This window comes from Cricetulus griseus, chromosome 5 (assembly GCF_003668045.3).
Source record: "Cricetulus griseus strain 17A/GY chromosome 5, alternate assembly CriGri-PICRH-1.0, whole genome shotgun sequence".
Taxonomy (NCBI): Eukaryota; Metazoa; Chordata; class Mammalia; order Rodentia; family Cricetidae; genus Cricetulus; species Cricetulus griseus.
The window spans coordinates 11,073,958-11,094,894 of NC_048598.1; the positions used below are offsets into that span (position 1 = coordinate 11,073,958).

At 43.2% G+C, this 20,937-nt stretch overlaps 2 protein-coding genes across 11 annotated transcripts in view; both read right to left on the reverse strand.

The window, feature by feature from the left end:
- The window catches only part of Hhipl2 (HHIP like 2), a 23,539-nt gene extending 18,935 nt beyond the window's left edge, over positions 1–4,604 (reverse strand). For all 3 annotated transcript variants that reach the window (XR_004770137.1, XR_004770138.1, XM_035445258.1), the window contains exon 1: positions 4,437–4,604. Coding sequence is in view for 1 of the 3 variants with exons in the window: in XM_035445258.1 (XP_035301149.1) it covers positions 4,437–4,577 (141 nt within the window). In the remaining 2 variants the exon portion in view is untranslated. The remainder of the gene's footprint in view (positions 1–4,436) is intronic.
- The window catches only part of Taf1a (TATA-box binding protein associated factor, RNA polymerase I subunit A), a 25,779-nt gene continuing 8,948 nt past the window's right edge, over positions 4,107–20,937 (reverse strand). For 7 of the 8 annotated variants that reach the window (XM_027418766.2, XM_027418765.2, XM_027418764.2 and 4 more), the window contains 8 exons: positions 20,340–20,538; positions 18,896–19,026; positions 17,300–17,458; positions 13,174–13,240; positions 12,433–12,556; positions 11,494–11,648; positions 8,423–8,544; positions 4,107–4,624 (listed from right to left, as the gene is read on the reverse strand). In XM_027418766.2, the coding sequence (XP_027274567.1) occupies positions 8,426–8,544; positions 11,494–11,648; positions 12,433–12,556; positions 13,174–13,240; positions 17,300–17,458; positions 18,896–19,026; positions 20,340–20,538 (954 nt within the window). In that variant the 3' untranslated portion in view covers positions 4,107–4,624; positions 8,423–8,425. The remainder of the gene's footprint in view (positions 4,625–8,422; positions 8,545–11,493; positions 11,649–12,432; positions 12,557–13,173; positions 13,241–17,299; positions 17,459–18,895; positions 19,027–20,339; positions 20,539–20,937) is intronic. The other variant, XM_035445260.1, reaches the window with a different exon arrangement.

Below are 20,937 nucleotides of genomic sequence, written 5' to 3' on the forward strand. Positions count from 1 at the left end.
CAGCACATCACACATTAGAGAGCCCCAGAGGTGGACTCTGTAAGGCAAGCGCCCAGGCTGCTGCAGTGCAGAGGGGCACAGAGGACGACGGGTGTGGGTCTGGGGACATGTCATGCAGGCTGTCTGGTGTGTGCTTAGATGGGAGGAAATTTCGTGAATCTTGCATTTCCCCAAAAGAAAAACACAGGCAGTATAGGGAGGGTGTCTCAGTCACTTCACTCTGCTGCAACAATCGGCACAGACTGGAACATGGCTTGGTTGGTAGAGTGCTTGCCTAGCAAGCAAAAGGCCCTGGGTTTGAGTTCCAGCACCTCACAAATCAGGCTGTGTATAACTGCCATGTTGATTGGGTCTCACACACGTTGAACACACCCTACCACCAATCTGTACCCCTTAGCTTCTGTAGTTTAGATATTGATCCTCTAAAATGCATACATGGAAAACCTTCTCGAACGCCCCCTGCCCCGCCCAGCTTGTGGCACCATTGGGATGTGCTGGAACCTTTGGAGACATGACCTCATAGGAAGAATCAGGTCCTGAGGTGGTGTCCTTGGCAGTATTTGAGACCCCACCTTGCCCCTTGCTGTTTCCCAGATGCCCTGGGGTAAGCAGCTTTACTCTGCCACATTCCGCACACACCACTGCCCAAGTACAGTGCAGAACTATGGGTTGAAACCATGGGTTCAGAAAAGCCTTTCCTCTGATGATCCTAGACGTTTTTATGGTAATGGAGAAGCTGGCTGGCTCAGCAGCCCAAAGCCTGACTCAATACTAACACACTGACGGGTTTCAGCACAAACTTGTCCCAGAGAACACAAAGACCAGGAAGCACAGAACACAGACTTTCCTTATTTTTGCCAGATCCATGGTGGCTCTGATTTTATTACATGGTGGGGGAGTGGGGAGCCCATGGTATGTGTGGGAATCAGAGGACAACTCAGGCTGTTGGGCATGGTGGCAGGCACCTTTACCTGCTAAGCCACCCACAAGCCCTAACTGCTTTAGAAGCATTCTTACTCCATGTACATGTCATCAGTATTTAAGACTGTTTTGCTACATATGTCTCTGCCAACCAATAAGCCTTTTTTTTTTTTTTTTAAGACTATATAACCATGGCTAGCCTGGAACTCTCTATGTAGACCACACTGGCCTCAAATTTACAGTGATGCCTCCCAAGTGCCAGGATTAAAAGCATGTGCCACTATACCCATTAAATAACAGTTCCAGGAGTACAGCTCAGTGCTTGGCTGTGAATCTCTGCTTCTGTTTCCATCAGCTACTGGATGAAGGCTCTATGATGGCATTTAAGGTAGTCATCAATCTCATTATAGGAGAAGGACATTTAAGGGAGCCTCTCCACTATTGCTTAGATTCTTATTTGGGGTCATCCTTGTGGATTCCTGGAGATTTCTCTAGTGCCAGATTCCTCTTTAAACCTATAATGTCTCCCTCTATTAAGGTATCTCTTTTCTTGCTCTCCTTCCAATTCGATCTTCTGAGCTGAACTCCTGGAATCCAGTTGTAGAGCGGGAGGAGTGATGAGCAAAGGGGTCAAGACCATGCTGGGGAAACCCACAGAAACAGCTGACCTGAGCAAGTGGGAGCTCACAGACCCCAGTCTGACAGCTAAGGAACAAGCACAGGACCGAACAAGGCCCCCTAAATGTGGGTATCAGTTGGGAGGACTGTGGGGCCTCTGGCAGTGGAACCAGTATTTATTCCTAGTGCACGATAGGACTTTGGGAGCCCATTCCCTATGGAGGGATACTGTCTCAGCTTAGATACACAGGGGAGGGCGTAGGTCCTGCCCCAAATGATGTGACAGACTTTGATGATCCCATGGGAGGCCTCACCCTCCCTGAGGAGTGGGTGGGGGGCATGGGATGACAGGAGGGAGAGGGAACTGGGATTAATATGCAAAATAAGATTGTTTTTAATTTAAATAAGATTACAAAAACAGAGAACAGTTAGTTCTTTAATGGATGACCATGGAACCCTAAACTCAGACCCCAAACCCAGAGGGACAGGTCCATGCAGATATTTAGTTCCTGAACTGAGCCTCCTTCCAACGTTTCCTGTGATTCCAGCCCACTGGAACTGTCAGAAACCTTTTGACATGTCCATCCCTGCTGTGCTTCTAAAGCGGACAGCCCAAACAATGCTCCTACTGACTGCAGGAGGACATTAAGACCATAAGCCTAGATACAGCCAAGTCTCTGGATTTTAAAAGCTCCACAATATTTAAGATACAAACAAAACCCATAAAACCAAGAAGTGGGCAGTCAGGGTGACTGTCAACAGCACACCTTATTTCACCTGTCAGCTCACTGGCAGAGCTGAACCCAGGCTGTCATACATGCTGTCAAACACACCATCACTAAGTCAAATGCACGGCCTCTGCTTCTGAAGGCATAGGCTGGAGTCTGAGTCACTGGTGACTGTGGAGTTTCCACAGGGCTGTTTACTCAAAGGTCAGTGCTTGCCTCTTAGGATTACTGCGTGTGCTCAGAGATGACCGTCCGTGATGGTAAGATTTCTTTATTCAGGAAAACACCAAAGCAAAACGCAGGCCAGAGCGAGCTCACAGGAACCAAGCTAGCGTGGCCAGAGAGAAGGGACACGGGTCTCCACGTGCAGCCCTTAAGAACCTTCCTTTACGTCAACCCAGCTTCCCTTCACCCCACCCTTATGGGCAATCCCGGGTCCACCTGGCACCTGTCCGGGTTGCCATTGGGCGGGGCTAGGGTGTCTCCCTACACTTGCCATTGCTATGGAAGCCTTGGATGGGAGCAGTAACCCTTGGCCCCATGTCGGCCAGTGAACACAGTTACCATGGCCTCCTAAGCACCTGGGTCTGGGTGAGGGGAGTGCATCTCCCATCCTGGAGACGAGTTTCTTGATCTCCGGATTAGCATTTATATCTTGATCTTTGTTCTTTGGCCACAAAAACCCAGGGGATTTTCCTGTTGAGGCAAATGTCCTTGCAGAGTTTAGAAAGCAAAGACTTCCACTGGACACCCTGACACAAGCTTCTGATTAATGTCACATTTCAGAGAAAATTACACAATGCAACGTCATTTTCAACAGATCCTCAGGGTCAACTCCATAAATAAGTATTACTGTATACAAGGTGCTGTGCAGGAAAAGGAACACTGATAAATAAGACAGATGTTTCCAATGTATCCTGAGAAACTGAGTGTGGCGGCAGATACCTGTATCAAGTACCTGGAAAGCTGAGGCAGGAGGATTACCAGTTTGAGGCTAACATGGACTGTACAGGAGGATGGAGGAGGAGTGTGGTAGTGTGAAAGAAAATGGTCCCCAAGGGGTGTGGCCTTGTTGAGGAAGTGTGTCACTGTGGGGGTGGGCTTTGAGATCTCCTTTGCAAAAGCTATCACAAGCGTTCAGTCTACTTCCTGTTGCCTGCGTATCAATATATAGCAGCTACCTCTCCAGCACCATGTCTACCTGCACGCTGCTGTGACCTGCTATAATGGACGGAATCTCTGAACTGTAAGCGAGCCCCCACAATTAAACATTTTCCTTTGAAAGAGTTGCTGTGGTCATGGTGTCTCTTCACAGCAACAGAAACCCTAACTAAGGCAGGGAAAGCATAAAACAGGGCCCAATAATGGAAGGCAGATTATATTAATAGAGAGAGGGGACAGCACCATGGAGGACTCACAGGAAGGAATTGTGACATCAGACCTGTGAACATCTTAGGCTGGAGGGGGTCTAATAGAGAACTGGCAGAAAAGAACAGAGTGTTAGGTAAACTCGGGGATTACATCATGGCTGAACCATTAGAAGCAGACTGAGCTTAAGAACCATCTGGAGCCAGGTGTTGGTGGCACACACCTTTAATCCCAGCACTCGGGAGGCAGAGGCAGGCGGATCTCTGTGAGTTCGAGGCCAGCCTGGTCTCCAGAGTGAGTGTCAGGATAGGCTCCAAAGCTACACAGAGAAACCCTGTCTCGAAACCCCCCGCAAAAAAGAACCATCTGGACCTATCTGTCAGAAGCATGTAGCACTCCTCTTTGAAACACACATTTTGTAAAAATACTGTGTTAGTTTGCCTGAACTGCCGTACAAAGTACACACACTGAAAGATTCTCATGAGAAGATTTATTGCCTCTCAGTTCTGATGGCCCTGAGGTCATGGTGTCAGCAGGGCCATTTCTTCCGAGGGCTTGAGGAGAATCAGTTCCAGGTGTCTCTTCCAGCTTGGGGGTTCACAAGCCATCTTCTGCAGCTATAGCTTAGTAGTGCTGTGCTACCCCAAATGCTGCCTTCATGCTCACACGCCATTTTTCCTGTGTGCATGCCTGTGTTCACTTGTCCTTTTCTTAGGAGAACACAGCCATTTGGATAAAGGCCCACTACAATGACCTGATTTTATGAATGAAGTCATCTCCTGAGCTACAGTTGTCCTGTACCTTTAGGTCTCTCCGCAGTCTACTTTCAGCCATGCTCCTCTCCTGAAGTCTGCATACAGACAGATGTACCTGATGACAGAACGCAGCTCCTGCATGCGCTCTATGCACCAGTCTGCAGAGCGTCTTCATCTCACACCTCATCCCTCCTGATCTTGGACACACATCCCATTACCAGCATGTAGACAAGCCTGTGGGGTCAGAGAGGTTCAGTGAGGTACCTAAGAATCCCACTACCCACCAGAGGTCAAACGGCAATAAAATCCAGTATTCTGAATTACAGCTCAGACTTCATTCCATGATTCCAAACTCAGCAATCATTTTTGATTGTTCTTCATATCAAAAAAACTTTTATCATTTGCAGCCAGCTACTGAAGGCACACTAATTGGAGAGTTTATCTGTGAATTCCAGGTACAATCATGGTGGGAGCTGTGAATGAACTGGCATGAAGTCATTATTCTCCAAGTTCAAGGCCAACTCTCTCTGAAGACACTTTCCATATCTTCTGTGGGTATTCTCATTCAGCAGCCTATCACTGCTTTTTAAAATGTTACTATCTATTACCCCTTACTAAGAAAACCCAAATGCCAGGCCCCATGGCACCCAATGAATGGCTACCATTCTCACATTCTCCACTGTTACAGAACACAGGGACTGTACCATCAGATTGTATGTGCTGGGATGTAAAACCCACCAAGGCCTTTCTGACTCCATGGTACTCTGGGGTTGTTTTGGGAGGGAAGATTTATATACAATCATCTGACCTGGAACAGTCAGGATATATAAGGCAAATGAATACAAAAACGAAAATAACCTGATTTTAAAAACCAGCAAAACCCTAAGGAGATGCTTTTCAAGGGAAGACATTGAATGACTCACAGTGCATTATAGATGCTCTCGGTGGAGTCACTGTTGATGGGGGAGGTCCTTCTGTGTATGTGTTTGTCTTATTGGTTGATAAATAAAGTACTATTGGCCAATAGGAGAGCAAGATGGGTGGGGCTAGGAGTCAAGAAGAATTCTGGGAAATGTAGGAAAGAGAAGTCTGGTGATCCAGGCAGAAAGTGACATAGCAGGCAGACCTAAAATAATTTCCACAGGTATTAAGTCACAGTGCTCTAACTGAACATGCACTAAGAAAATTCTAGAAAAATGAGATGTTGTATCATATACATGTAACAACTGAGGCAGAGAATTGTGGGTTCAAGGCCAGCCATGCCTAGAAAGGCAGGCCTCATTTAACAAACAGAAACAAAACAAAAACAGTAAAGGTTTGTGTAGAAACCAAGAACCACAGCTCCGCACCTCCCTTTCATGGTCCCAGAAAATTTCGGGATACACAAACCCTCACTTAAAATTTCAGGAGTGATGTCCTACTCATCTTGGCCTGTGCTCTGAGCTTTGTCAGGGCATTTATTCCTACAGTTCCTACAATTTGCTTACAAAGAACTACCAGACAATCCAACCACCAACTTGGTTTACAAGTGGTGCTATGAAACACACTCTGGTCTCATTTGTTCATTATGAAGTTATCTGCCACCACATATACAAAATACTACTGAGATAAAGATTATTAGCAAACCATAATTTGCCCAATTTTACTGCACATGATTTAAGACTGGTAGGGCTATAAGTCAATGGAGAAATGTGAGCTTTGTCACACATTTCCTGGAACCCAAATACTAGTCACTTCAACAGTAATTGCACAAGAGGCACAATCATTTTGAAGAAGCATTTACCAGCACCACAATACACTACAGAGCCCAGCTTATGTTCCTGGAACATGTCATTGGCCTCTGGTCAAGCTGTCCTCGAAGGCTTACTTTGTAGCTGCTCTCATTAACAAGAGAAAAGGAGGGGGGACATACAACTTCCAAAGCATATCCTACATCACCGTGCCCCTTTAAGCTAATCCACAACCTTTTCTACCATTCTGACTCAAATCCGTCCTCCGAAGTCAAAGGTTCCTCTCTGAAGGGTCACTTGTCCCACCTGCTCTACTAAAACCAAGAGAGAAAGAAGTCCTTTCCTCAGCCTCTCCTTACTTCAACAGACCTACTTCTCTTCTTCATGGCAGAAAATGTAACATAGGTCAGTTAGAATCTAAAAGTGATGCATTCACTACTGATGCAATACACTACTGTGTATTTAGTACACAGGCAGGTCATCTGCAAAAAGCAACCATACGAGAGCCATGTTCTCCCACTAAACACCCTTTTCTGTTTAAAAAACACAAACATTTCTTCCTCAGCTTTCTGGATGAAATAAAGTAAGAATCATCCTTTTAAAATGTACATGTAACATTACAAAAAAGAAAAATATAATATATACACTTACAAACAGCAAAGGCTATGAGATTATTTTCACTATAATTGAGAGGAAAATGAGATTTAATAGGGGCTTGAGATAGCTCAGCTCTTCCAGAGGACCCAGCTTCAATTCCCACCATCCATATAGCAGCTCACAAGTGTCTGTAACTCCACTTCCAGGGGATCTGACACCCTCACACAGATATATATACAGGCAAAACACCAATGAACATAAAATAAAAATAAATAAATTACAAGGAGGACTCTAAGAGAGATATACATGGTCTCCAGGAGAAGGGGAAAGGGACAAGATCTCCTGAGCAAATTGGGAGCATGGGGGGAGGGGACAGGAAGAATGAGAAGGGGAGAAGAGGAGGGGTGAGGAAGACCTGAGGGAGCAGGAAGATTGAGTCCGGGAAAGAATAGAGGAGAGCAAGATAAGAGATACCATAATAGAGGGAGCCATTATAGGTTTAAAGAGAAATCAGGCACTAGGGAAATGTCTGGAGATCTACAAGGATGACACCAATTAACAATCTAAGCAACAGGGGAGAGGCTACCTTAAATGCCCTCCTCTGATAATTAGATTGATAACTAACTTATATGCCATCCTATAGCCTTCATCCAGCAGCTGATAAAAGCAGAAGCAGACAACCACAGCCAAACACTGAACTGAACTGGAATCCATTTGCAGAGAAGGAGGAGTGATAAGTAAAGGGGTCAAGACCAGGCTGGTGAAATCCACAGAAACAGCTGACCTGAACAAGGGGGAGCTTTTGGCCCCAGACTGATAGCTGGGAAACCAGCATGGGACTGATCCAGACCCTATGAATGTGGGTGTCAGTTGAGGAGGCCTCTGAAATCTTTGGGGCTTCTTGTAGTACTTATCCCTAGCATAGGAATGGACTTGAGAGCCCATTCCACACAGAGGGATACTCCCTGAGCCTAGACACACTTGGGAGGCCCTAGGCCCTATCCCAAAGGATATGACACACTCTGAAGACCCCTCTATGGAAGGCCTCACCCTCCCTGGGAAGCAGAAAGGGTATGGGATAGGTAGGGTGTTAGTGTGTGTGTTGGGGGGGAGGAGGGACTGGGATTGACATGTAAAATAACCTTGTTTCCAATTTAAATTAAAAAATGGAGAAAAAATTTAACACAATTAAAGGGCTGGGAAAATAGCTCAGAGACATGAGTTGAGCCCAGTACCCACAAAAGAAGCCGTGCATAGGGCTGACAGGATGATTCAATGGATAAGATCATTTGTCATTCTCACAACCACAGTTCAGAGAACTAGATGGTGGAAGGAAAGAACCAACTCCTCCTGTAAGTTATTCTCCACCATACTCATTCCAAGTCATCTGCACATAAGTACACAGACATGAATGAATGAATGAATGAATGAATGAATGAATTCAAAAATAAAAATCTTAGCATGGTAGTCCGCAATTATAATCCCAGAACTAATAAGAGTCCCTGGGGCACACTAGCCAGCCAACCTAATAGATGAGCCCTAGGTCTCAGTGAGAGACCTGTCTCAAAGCAAGGCTCCTGAGGAATGACACAGCTGACATGTATACACACACTTAAAATAATTTAAACCTCCTTAAAACATCAAACACACACAATCAATAACCATTGAGCCAACACACTGTAGTGACAGTTGTAAAACAACTTACAATCTAGGTGCAAACACCTGGATTTACAATACTATATTTTTTGACACACTTCTTCATCCGCTTAATTTTCTTCTTCAAGGTTTCATGATCTTGTTTTACAATATACCGAAAATATCTACAACCTAAAAAATAAAACAATAAAAAAGTTTTAATATTTATTAATTAAGTATACTTTACCATTTTTAAAATTTTGCTTCAGTCCTAGAAGACTAGTGATTATGAAAGTAGATTCATTTATATCACATATACCAATGTTGTTCTCCCACTAAACAAACACTTTTTTCTGTTTAAAAAACAAAAACATTCCCTTCTCAGACTTCTGGCTAAAATCAAGTGTGAGAATCGCCCTTTAAAAACACACAGTTTAACAGCACCCTGTATAAGCTTCACTAATGAAAGCGAGTGCTACCTGCGAAGGCATATCTCACCCATAATTAAAACAAACACTTCAACTCCTTTTCTACCCTTCCTAAGTCCCAGACATGGTGATACGCATATTATATACACATTTATTAAGGGAGCCTTCCAAAAGCTAATTTATCCTAACCCAGCTTCCCTCTCAATGCCGGCTTGTCAATCAGCTACAGTGGCATCTCTCACAGTAAGAAAGTTCTCTGTAGAAAGCAGGAATGTGGAGGATTAGAATAAACAATTATAGATTAGAAGTTATCAAACATGGCTCCTTCTAGCCTTCTAGCCAGAGTGGATGGAGATGACACTCTGACCAAGGTGCCTGGTATACCTGCTCTTCAGTCTCACAATGCAAAGATGACACTTGTCAAGTGTTTCAGAGAAGTCAATTTCTAAAAGAAAAATGTAAGCTTGATATGATGCAATTTGTCTACCTAGACAGCTACCCACCCACCCTGAACTCACGCAGTTCTAGGGACTGAACCCAAGGCCCTGCACACGCTGGACACATGTTCTATCACTGAGCCTTATAACCCTACCATCTTTTACTTTTGATTTGAAGCATTTATTTTTGTTTTTACTTATGTATGCTGGTGTGCACATCACATATTTATGGGTGCCTACAGAGGCCAGAAGAGAGTGTAGTTCAGGCAGTTGTTGGCCACCCAATGTGGGTGCTGAGAACCTAACTTGGCTTCTTTGTGAGAAGAGCAAACATTGTTAACCACTGAGCCATCTCTTCAGTACCTGCCACAGGCCTCTTTTTTCTTTTTGTTTTAAGAAGGGTACCATGGAGTTACCTATCTATACTGGACTTGAAGTTACTGTATAACCCAGGTAGGCTTTGAACTTGGAATTGTCCTATTTGAACCTCCCAAGTGGCTGGGATTACTGGCCTGTACCACCAGACCTACCTGTGATTATTTATATTAAATCATATATTAAAACAATCATAAATCATATGAAAAATTATTTTTATTATATCCTCAGCTGACAAACATCTATCTTTCCTAAGAAAATACTAGGTTATACACCATAACTACAGAACCCACCTACCATCCTCAGAGACAGCATGCTAGTGGTGGGGCCTATAGTGCCCATAGTGTTACTAAAATAATCTGTGGTGTTTCGGTTTGCATATAATTCCTGGCCTCAAAAGATCCTCCCACCACAGCCTCCTAAGTATCTGGAAATAAGGCACTAATTTATATTCATAAACTACTTTATAGTAAAAGTTAAATACAACCAGATCTCTGCTTTTACCTATACAGAAAACCAGATAGAATTTCACCCTGTCCTAACACCAACAACTGCATAAACCTGAAGAGAGCTTAAGGTGGAAGGCAATGGGTTGCTAACTATAAGGAAAGATCCCTCCAAAGAGAAAAAGGGCCTGCCTTGCTTTACACACAGCATGGGAGGAACAACAGTTGTCACACCCTTTCTCAGACAAAGCAGAAGCTGACCAAGATGGACTGTGAAGGTGTAACAGTGGTGGCCAGAGTGAGAAGCAAACTCAGCTCAATGCCAGAACATACCCTGATGGAAGAAAGGTGCCCATTCTCAAGAAAAAAACATGTCTCATAATTCTAGAATACTTGGGAATTCATAGAGCCCTCCAGGAGATGATCTCTTGGTATTTATAAGTCTGTTAGCAAATAAGGAAAGAGCCATGTTTACAATGAACATTTCACACAGAAGGCCACCAAATGTCATTGCTTGATCTAAGTGACAGGAAGACTGGAAACTGTCCCTTCAGACTCTGCTCCGATGCAGTACCCTGAGCCGTCTGTACGGTCTGTGCTCAGAGACCAGGAAGTGATGAGGCACTGCAGGCAAGCCCATTTCTGTGCCATCACCAGTGTGTGACTAGAAATGGCATTTTTCACCTCTGTTCTCATTAATCCTCCTTTTCTCATAAAATCAATCTTTTCCTAATCTTAGTGACTACAAGAAACACACCAATTCTCATTCCACAAGAGACGCCCTCTTAGCACTGCACATGGTGTAGCCTCAGGGTCCCACTAGGCATTGACACAAACCACAACCAGGCGAACTCTGGGAGCTCATGAGCACAGGGTTCCCGGTGCTCACTGAAGCACTCCTTTCATACTTTTGGATGTACTTCCTGGCAGTTTTATTTCAGTGTGTTCCACCACTCATGTTTCAGTGGTGCAAAGCAGGTAAGCATTTTACTGGCCAAAATATCCCATAATAAAAGACCAATTTCCTCTTTTTAGAAGACTTGCTGTTAATAGGTGGTATTCTTTCTTTTGGGGTGGTGTGGGGGTGGAGGGGATGTGCATTCCTTACAGGACAGGAGAGGCTAATGAATAACTGAGGTCAACTAAGAGCATCTTTGTGCTTTCTGTGACACTGTCCATAAGCTCAGTAAACCTGCACAGGAAGGCCCAAGAGTCTGAACAGTGCATTTTATGTCCCGAACTCATGCCAGGGCATAGAAGCCAACCGCACAGTTCACAGGACCCCGAATAAGCTCTTATCACGATCCTGCTGAGGGCTCACACTCTCAGTCCTGTCATTTCTCAAGCACCTAAAACCCCTAGGCATCATACTGGACAAGATGAACAAACCGGCCCACTTTCTAGCTTCAGACTTGGCCAATACTACATCCAAATAAACAGAACAAAACCACAGACCTTTTCCTAAAAGGATTCCCACTACAAAAGCTTTCTCACACGCCAAGTCAGCATCTGCCTTCCAGTCGCTCTTTGCCCAGAAGAAGCTGAAGTGAAAGGTGGGCCACCAGCTTCTTCTAGACATCCACTCTTCTTCAACCCATACCAGATGGCCTCTGCAAGGAAACACGGGAAAAGGGCAAGTGAGTGAGGGGAAGCTGTCAGCAGGAGCTCAATGTGGGAGGTCTCTAAGACAGCACGGGACAAGCCCCGACTACAGAAGCATGGAGGCAAGCTCACGTTCACTCTTCTTGGTCTCCACATCCCATGCCCACCTCAGAGCCCATGCCCTACAGCATGAACACCAAGTTAAAGCCCTGGACTGAAATCTCAGACCCTCCATCTCCAATCACAGGCTCCTCACTCAGAATATACATGAGCAGAGCCACGCCTTTTCTCACACCCAGAATATACATGAGCAGAGCCACGTCTTTTCTCACACCCAGAATGTGGCACTCACAATATGCTTGGCAAGTGCAGCATCAGACACTTTAAAATGCAGGGCTGATAGCGGGTGAGGGTGGCGCACGCCTTTAATCCCAGCACTCGGGAGGCAGAGGCAGGTGGATCTCTGTGAGTTCGAGACCAGCCTGGTCTACAAGAGCTAGTTCCAGGACAGCCTCCAAAGCCACAGGGAAACCCTGTCTCAAAAAACCAAAAAAAGGAAAAAAAAAAAAATGCAGGGCTGATTTTGCTAACACAAAATACATGCACAGGATTTCTAATTTCAATTAGGCTTATGATTTTGTATTTCACAGCTTCTGATACTCAGAAAAGAAAGAGCTAAGTAGCCCATAAAGGAAATGTGAAAACATCACGTTAAAAACTTTAAAAGCAACCACTAAAATGTGGCAATTATTACTTATGATAAGCCAGTGAAAAATACTGTTTCTTACTCACTCCATTAATGTCTGCTTCAGACACTTTGCCAAGTATTTCCAAGCAGTTATGTTCTTAGTGCATCCGGCAAAATCAAGGAATTCAAATAACACGCTCAGGCCCAACTTCTGGTGTTCTTCTGTGTCTGCAACAGTCACAAAAGCCTAAGCTTACAGACGGTACTGGAGAAGCGCGCTAAGAAGAGACACCAAGTTAATGAAGTATTGTTAACTACAGGCCTTCTAATTGGTTAAATGTTTAAAACAATTCATTATGCTCAGTGTCCTATGATGACCATAAGATGGTGAGCCTCTTCTGCAGTTAGACCCCTCTAAATACCGCCTACCCTATTTGGCATTTTTGGTATATTTAGGTTGGGACCTTCAGACTTTGTAGTATCTGTCTTAAGCAAGGACTTCTAAGGCAGACGTTCTTTACTATACTGCACAACAGCCCTCAAAGGGTTAACAGAGGTAAATTGTAGAAGTGAAAGGCATTCTGTCCCCCTACTTCCGAAGTCTCTCCATTAGGACCAGACAACAAGCATTTTAAGATTTGTGAGCTGCAGATGTGGAGTCTCCATTGCAGCTACAGGTTCTACAGTCATAAAGCAAAAGCAACCACAAGCATTCCAGGAGGGAGTGGGGTACAAGGGAATTTGGCTTGTGAAAACAGGTGATGAGTAGATGCGGCCCCTGGATTGTTGATGGCTGGTCCTCCATCTAGTCTATATGCACAAATAACTATAAAACACACTTTTACCTGATTTTCTAAGCAACGTGTGGAATTCCAACATTAGTGGATGGGATGGCACAATCTCATGCAAAATCTGAAAGAGAAAATAGTCCTGTAATTTACACACTATACAGACATTTCTCAAATTCTAGCTTACTTTCACATAAAATTCTTACTAGCTAACACGCTCTCAGCAAATGAATTAAGAATTTAAAAAGTACTTTGCTTTGATCTAGTTTCAACCTGAATATAAGAAGGTATTCTCTGAAAAGGTACTTCAGAAAACACAATTCAGAAGACGATTGAGTGGGTGTAGCGCTCACTATGCAAGCATGAGGACTTGAGTTTAGATCCTCAGCACCACACAAACAACAAGGTGTAGCATGTTGCATGCACCTGCAACCCCAGCCCTGGGGGAAAGGGGAGGGTCCTGGAAGTTCACTGTCCTCAAAAGCTAGTCTATTGGTGAGCTATAGTTTGAGTGTGAGACCCTGTTTTTGTTTTTGTTTGCTTTTTTTTTTTTTTTTTAAAAAAAAAGGGTGGAGGGGCTAGAGATGGCTCAGTTAAGAGCACATGGTAGCTCACAAACATCTGTAATACCAGTTGCAGGAGGATCCAACACTCTTTTCTGACCTCCAGAAGCACTGCATGTATGCGATGTACCGACATGCAAAACACCCATACACGTAAAATAAAGGAAAAAAACTAAAATAGGGTGGAGAACACCACAGGAAGACACCTAACAGACTCCTAGCCTCCACACGCACGTGTGCAGGGAGGCTGAAATATGCCCACATAATACACATGTGGACTGGGGACATTGCTTAGTCAATGAAATGTTTGCACAAGGATCTCATTCTGATCCCAAGAACCCTGGCACATCTGGAGTCTCAGCAGTGGAGAAGCAGAGACAGATGGGTCCCTGGGGCTTGCTGACCAGCCAGCCTAGACCAGTTGGTGAATTACAGGGGGGAACCTTCATAAAACAAGATGGTCCAGGTATGGTGGACTTTAATTCCAACACCCGGAAGGTAGAGGACAGTGAATCTCTGTTAGTTTAAGGCCAGGCTGGTCCACACAGAGAATTCCAGGCCAGCCCGGACTACACAGGCACTATCTCAACAACAACAAAACATTTAAGGAAACAAGCAAGCAAAATAGAGATAGCTCTTAAAAAAGGACACCTGAGGTTGACCTCTGGCTTGTTTCTCTTCCTCTCCCTCTCCCTCTCCCTCTCTCTCTCTCTCCCTCTCCCTCTAATTCATCTATATTCTCCCTCCCTAATCCTCTCAAAATTCTTGCTAACAACATGGCAAATTTACTGGAAGAAACAGATTGAGTAAACAGGCTTTTTGTATCGTACACATATTTATTCTGCTTGACATACTTTAAAAACTTAAATGATGTGGCTTTTAGAAAGAATCAAAGAAGAAATTACAAAGCCAGGTATGGTGGCCTAGGCTTGCAATCCCAACATTCTGGAAGTAGAGGCAGGAGATTAGGACCTCAAACCCAGACCAGGCTGCAAAGTTTGAAGCAAGTCTCTTAACTGCATGACACCCAACTCTCAAGACAACAAAATCAAAGAACTCACATAGAAAATACCATGTTTCTCAGAAAATATGACAGAATATTTACATAAAACAAAAACTCAAAGGGCAGAGAAAGCAATTTTAGAAAATATACTCAAAAACACACTTAAAAGCATGTAAATATTTTAAACAGTTCTTTTGTAAAAATAAAGAGAAACTTAAAGATTTTATTTAAGAATACAAAGAACTATATAGTGCATATATATGACTATGGAACAAACAGAACTTTAAGTAACATCTTATTATTTCAAAACAGTTATTAAAATTGAATTTGAGCCAACAAGATGACTCTATGGGTAAAGGTGCTTGCTGCCAAGGCTGGCAATCTGAGTTTGAACCCGGGGGTCAGAGTGCAGAAAGAGAACAACTCCCACAAGTTGTCATCTGACCTCCATAAGTGCTTGGTAACACACAGACACAAACACCTGGACACAGAAAAAATAAATTAAATTTAAAAAGTGAACTCATGCCTGTCCTTTTCTGAAGAAAGGGAGGAAGAGTGGATGTGTGGGGAGGGACTGGTAGGAGAGGGAGAAGGGAAACTGCATTTGGGATATAATACATGAGAAGGAAAAAGAAAGTGAATTCATACAGTCTGTGTCCTGGGATACTTTATATTTCCAACAGAAAGCAAATTTTGTCAGTTTCTCTTAATGGTTTTATAAAAGGTCAACGAAGCAAAGTCAGAAGTAAATACTGACACACCAATAACAGAAGTTATTAAAACTTGGTTCCTACAGTCATGGTTTTTCATGATTTATCTATGAATGCTGCAACTCACAGTACTATATTGAAATACATGTACTGTTATGGCAAACAAGTATGTTCTCATGAAGTTGAACACACTCACCTACCTACCACCCAGATCATGTAACATCACCAGGTGAGTTTTAGGAAGCTCTCAGCCACTTGTTCTTCAAGCCGCCTGTCTGCTTCTGCTTGCTTGTGTGCCATTCCCCCCTCTTCCTGGACTCCACCCACTCACCAGTCTCTCACTGAGCCTTGACAAAGGCCTCCCTGCGCCTTCCACCCTGTCACTTGCGCTTTCCCCTGTACGTGAGACACTGGCTATGACAAACTTTAGACTATCGACTACATTCTTGACAAACATGAACTATTTTGGAAAAAATTTATCAAAATTTATCAAAAATAATAGATCAGAAATTAAAATATTTCAGAAAAAAGAAAAAAGACCTAGAGAGACATGCCATGTTCTATGGAAGCCTCAATTTCATTAAGATATCAATTCTTGGGGCTGAAAACAATGGCTCAGTTAAGAGCTTGCCACTCTTTCAGATGACCAGAATTCAGTTCTCATGCCACGCCAGGTGACACACAAGGGCCTGTAACTCCAAACCCATAGGATCCAATGCCCTCTTCTGGACACCTTGGGCACATGCACTCATGTGCACAGCCCCACACATGCATACATAATTAAAACAAAAACAAAAAATGTGAAAGGTGCCAGTTCTTTCAAAAATTGGTCTACAGACTCAAAATTCCTCAAAGACTTTTGTTTCTATGACAACATACTGACTTTTAAATGTATATAAAAAGTGAAAGAACCAAGAAAAGTCAGAAAACTTTTAAAAATGGATAGATTTATATAATTTTCATGTGATTCCAAGACTTCCTCAGTTACAGTGATCATGCTATTAGTGCAATGACAGAATATATATCATCAGGGCCAACCTACCTAAAATGGAGAAAAGACAAGACTTTTCAATGAGTAGTGCTACACTAGCCAAGCAGGCCCCCACCTCCCCCAAAAAAAGCCTTGACACTTACACCTCACAGTACACATACAAAAAAAAAAAAACCCATCATAGACCTTTAGCATAAAACCATTCAGTACTTCTAGAGAAATGAAGCATAAAAGAGAATCTTCATTAGTTTAGAAGGCCAAAAATTTCTCAGATAAAAAGCACTAAGCCATAAAGGAAACTGTGAAATCTGGAGATCATTGCTCTTTGAAAGACACTGCTAAGAAATATAATATTATGTGTAGTCATATATAATACATGTAATCTAGAGAGGCATGAATACAAACATACTGTGGTGGTTTGAAAGAAAATGGCTCCCAAAGAGAGTGGCACTATTATGTTGGAGGAAGTGTGTCACTGTGGGAGCGGACTTTGAGGTCTCTTTTGCTCAGGCTTCCCTCAGTTGGACTTTCAGTCAACTTCCTGTTACCTGCAAGATGTAGGACTCTCAGCTATTTCTCCAGCATATCTGCCTGCATGTCACCCTGCTCCCCTTCAGGATAAAGGATTTAACCTCTGAAACCATAAGCAAGCCAGCCCAATTTCTCTTCAGGAACTGGAGGTTTTTCCTAAAGCCCACAGAGGGAGCAGTGTTCTCTACTGACCACAGTACACCATTCATGCATGGCTGTTTACTTTCTGTTGTTTTATCTTATGGTGTTGGGCATCAACCCAGGCCCATGCATGTGCTAGTCCAGTGCTCTTTCACTGAGCTACATCCCCAGCCTGCTGCTATTTTCTACAGGTGCATAACATAAGATACGACTTTGTATTCAAACACTGGGGAAATTTCTATACCTTTAGAACACTTATCAGTTTTGCTCTTGGTGCCTTCTCTCTCTTGAGAAATTCATATAAGTATATGTGGGCATTCGGGTTTGAGGGGAACTTTTCATCATACGCATAATTGGTGAGTATCTCTCGGGCTCCATCTCGATCCTCACAGAATTCTAGCATCTGTATATAAAAAAGTATATCTTAGATTAACTCTGTAAAATAATTCCATGAAAAGAAGATATAAGCTTACTGCTAAGAATGCAACAACAACAACAACAAAAAAAAATCACAAAGGTGACAAATACTGTGTAATAGACAAGAGTAACACCAATTCTGCTTTTCTAGCATTCCTACATCTACAAAACAGGATCAAAGGGCTTCATGTGGCTCATTTTTTCCTTGAATTTGTTACTGGGAAATGTAGACGCCAACGTAAGACCGCTCCTACAAGAAACACAAGTCCTCAAAGTAGAGAACACTAATGACCAAGTGTGATTCAACTATCTCAGCACCTAATTATAACTTCAGCCCTAAGGAGTACATGATAATTACAGTTCCTATCGCTGAAGTAATTCACAGATGAACTAGATTACCTTCTGACAACAAATAGCCACTCTAGCAGTCAAATTTTCTCCAAGCAGCACCCAAGCCCTCGGTTCTTCTGCAAGGACTCTGAGATAGTGGGATAGCTAGCTTAATAAACTTGCTAAAAGCCATTGTTTTCCTCACCCCCTATGTTGTAATTCTGGTTGTTTTTTCCCACTTCCCTTCTACAAGCAACCAAATCCTTAGCCATTATCCTGTTTTTACATTATGTTCAATAATAAAAATGCAGACTTGCCAGTCACAATTACATCACTATACACATAGGTATCTGGCCATGACAGGCATATTTACTTTCTTTCATCAATGCCACCAAAAACTTCACAGAAACAACTAAAAGAAGGAAGGATTTAGCTAGGTGGTGATGGCACATGCCTTTAATCCCAGCACTCAAAGGCAGAGGCAAGCAGATCTGAGTTCAACACCAACCTGGTCTACAGAGCCAGTTCCAGGACAGCCAGGACCACACAAAGAAACCTTGTTTTGTGGGGGGAGGAGGAAGAGGAGGGAAGATTTATCTGAATATCTAGTTCAGAGGATTAGACTCCATCGAGACAGAGAAGACATGGCTGAAGGCTTAGTCTATGAAAACATGTAGCAACAACTTATCACAGGACACTGGCCAGAAAGAAGGTAGAAGCAGGACCCTCCTTAGTGTCCCATTTCACATAAAGGTCCCCCAATCTCACAAAGCTAATGACCACCAAGCACTCAAGCATATTAGTCTTTACAGGACATTTCACATTCAAACTATTAAAAAGTTAGCCAGGGGTAAAACTAAACAAGACAAATTTACATAGCAAGTAATAAATTATTTAGACCAAAAGAGAGAAAGCCTCCTTCTGATCACAGGACAAAAATCAAACTAACACAATCTTGTACTTTTGTTCTTGAGACAGAGTTGGCTCACTATATACCTCAGGCTGGCCTCACACTGGCAGCACTTCTGCCTCAGCCTTCTCAGTGCTGGGACAACAAGTGCATCACTACCCCGGCCCATGAAGAGTGACTCACCTCCACATAACTCTTCACGAAAGGATCCCAAACCCCAGGAGTTTTTAGCAGTGCACAGATGCTTGTAGACGTCCTGCAGCTCTGGTTGCCCGAGTTTCCAGTTTCTGAGGTGTAAGCATAATCATCCTTATCTGCTCAAACATAAGAGATTCACACATCATTCAGCCATAAGCATAACAAGAGTGGACTGCTACAAATCTTGTATCATACACAAAAAAAGTACACCTCAAAATGGATTAAACATCTAAATATAAGGACTAAAACAGTAAGACTCTTATAATGGGCATCTTTAGAGATCTGAAGTCTGCAACCATTTCTGCCAGTGGCCATGTCAGAAGAGGAGCAGCAGGTGACAACTGACTTCAGGAGTTTGGTTCACCAGAAGGCAAGGCCCAAGGGCTTCAACTACAGAATGTCTTGCTTTTGCTGTGCCTTTTAAATGTTCTTCCAATGCCATTCTTCTCTGGTATCTGGCATGGTGTAAATGGGTGTGGGGGAGGGATCCCCACTGTGTTTAATGTAAAGTGATTATCTCATAGAAATACCCTGTTCTACTGGGCATTTTTACCTGTGGATTATTATGAAGATGATTTCCTCTTAAGCTGTACTGTTTAATTGAAGTAATGATTTTATAAAATAATAGTGTTACTTTAAATAGAATTTTGATGACTAAGGGTCTTTAACAACTATAGTAAGGGACTGTGACAGAGGTCAGGTTAGTGGGAAAATAGGGTATAGTGTTGCCCCGTCCCTGATAAAGCAGGGGCTGCAGAGGATGGAAAATAGGAACAAGGAAGTGTCACACAGTTAAGACTTGTGAGTTTTACTTGAGGAGCCGTATAGACTATGGTTTAGGTTAAAGATTAAGGAAACCCTCTGAGTCGTAGGACTTAGGCTAGCTCAAGTTCTTTTAATCTTGATGTTGGGAAATGTGTTCCCGGGTTTTGTATGCATCATAGCTTAAAAAAAAAAAAAAAGTTTAAATAATGACTTCATGTAACGAAAAAAAAAAATACAAACAAACAAAAAAACAAGAATTGCATGCAGTAGTAGCACATGCCTTTATTCTCAGCACCCTCGAGGCAGAGGCAGGAAGATCTCTCTGAGTTCAAGGTCAGCCTGGTCTACAAGAGCTAGTTCTAGTACAGCCAGGGCTACACAGAGAAACCCTGTCTTGAAACACCCCCACCCTCCCCCCAAAAAATTGGACCGGATTCTGAAATATGAAAAGTGAGACTAGTACCAGTACACAGTTTCCATTTGTTTGCTTGAATTTTTGAGTCAGGCTCTTAAAACATAACTCATGCTGACCTCAAACTCAAGACAGTCTCAGCCTCCCAAGAGCAAGGCTTTTTCTACTACATCTGGATGAGCTCAGCGGTCTATGTGAGCCACGCTGCCCTGCCATCCATTTCGAGTAAGAAAGCTGACTGTGCCAACTCACCAATCTCTGACAGTTCCGTTTTCTTTTTGGACCAAGTGTGATATTGTAAAAGCCCTTTGTAGGCCTGAACAAGGTTGATTAACACTTCCTGAGAGGACGACTTTTCACCGTATCTCCATGTCTCTGCATCACTGAGATTTCTGTTTGCATCCTCAAGCTTTCCATGATGTATAAGATACAATGCATGTTGTAAGGAAATCTGCACCAATAAAAACACCCACTGTCACTGAAGTCAAAACTATCAGTCAGAAAACTCATGAAAGATATAACATATGCTGGCCTAGTCCTGAAAACGATGCATTAGAACCATCAAAGAAAAGTGAAAGCTTGACTGGGAGGTGGCAGTGCACGTCTTAAATCCCAGCACTTGGGAGTCAGAGGCAGGTGAATCTCTGTGAGTTCCAGGCCAGCATGGTCTACAGAGTGAGTTCCAGGACATGCAGGAATACACAGAGAAACCCTGTCTTAAAAAACAAATGAAAAAAGCTAGGCGGTGGTGGAGCACTCCTTTAATCCCAGCACTCAGGAGGCAGAGGCAGGCAGATCTCTGTGAGTTCCAGACCACCCTGGTCTACAAGAGCTAGTTCCAGGACAGCCT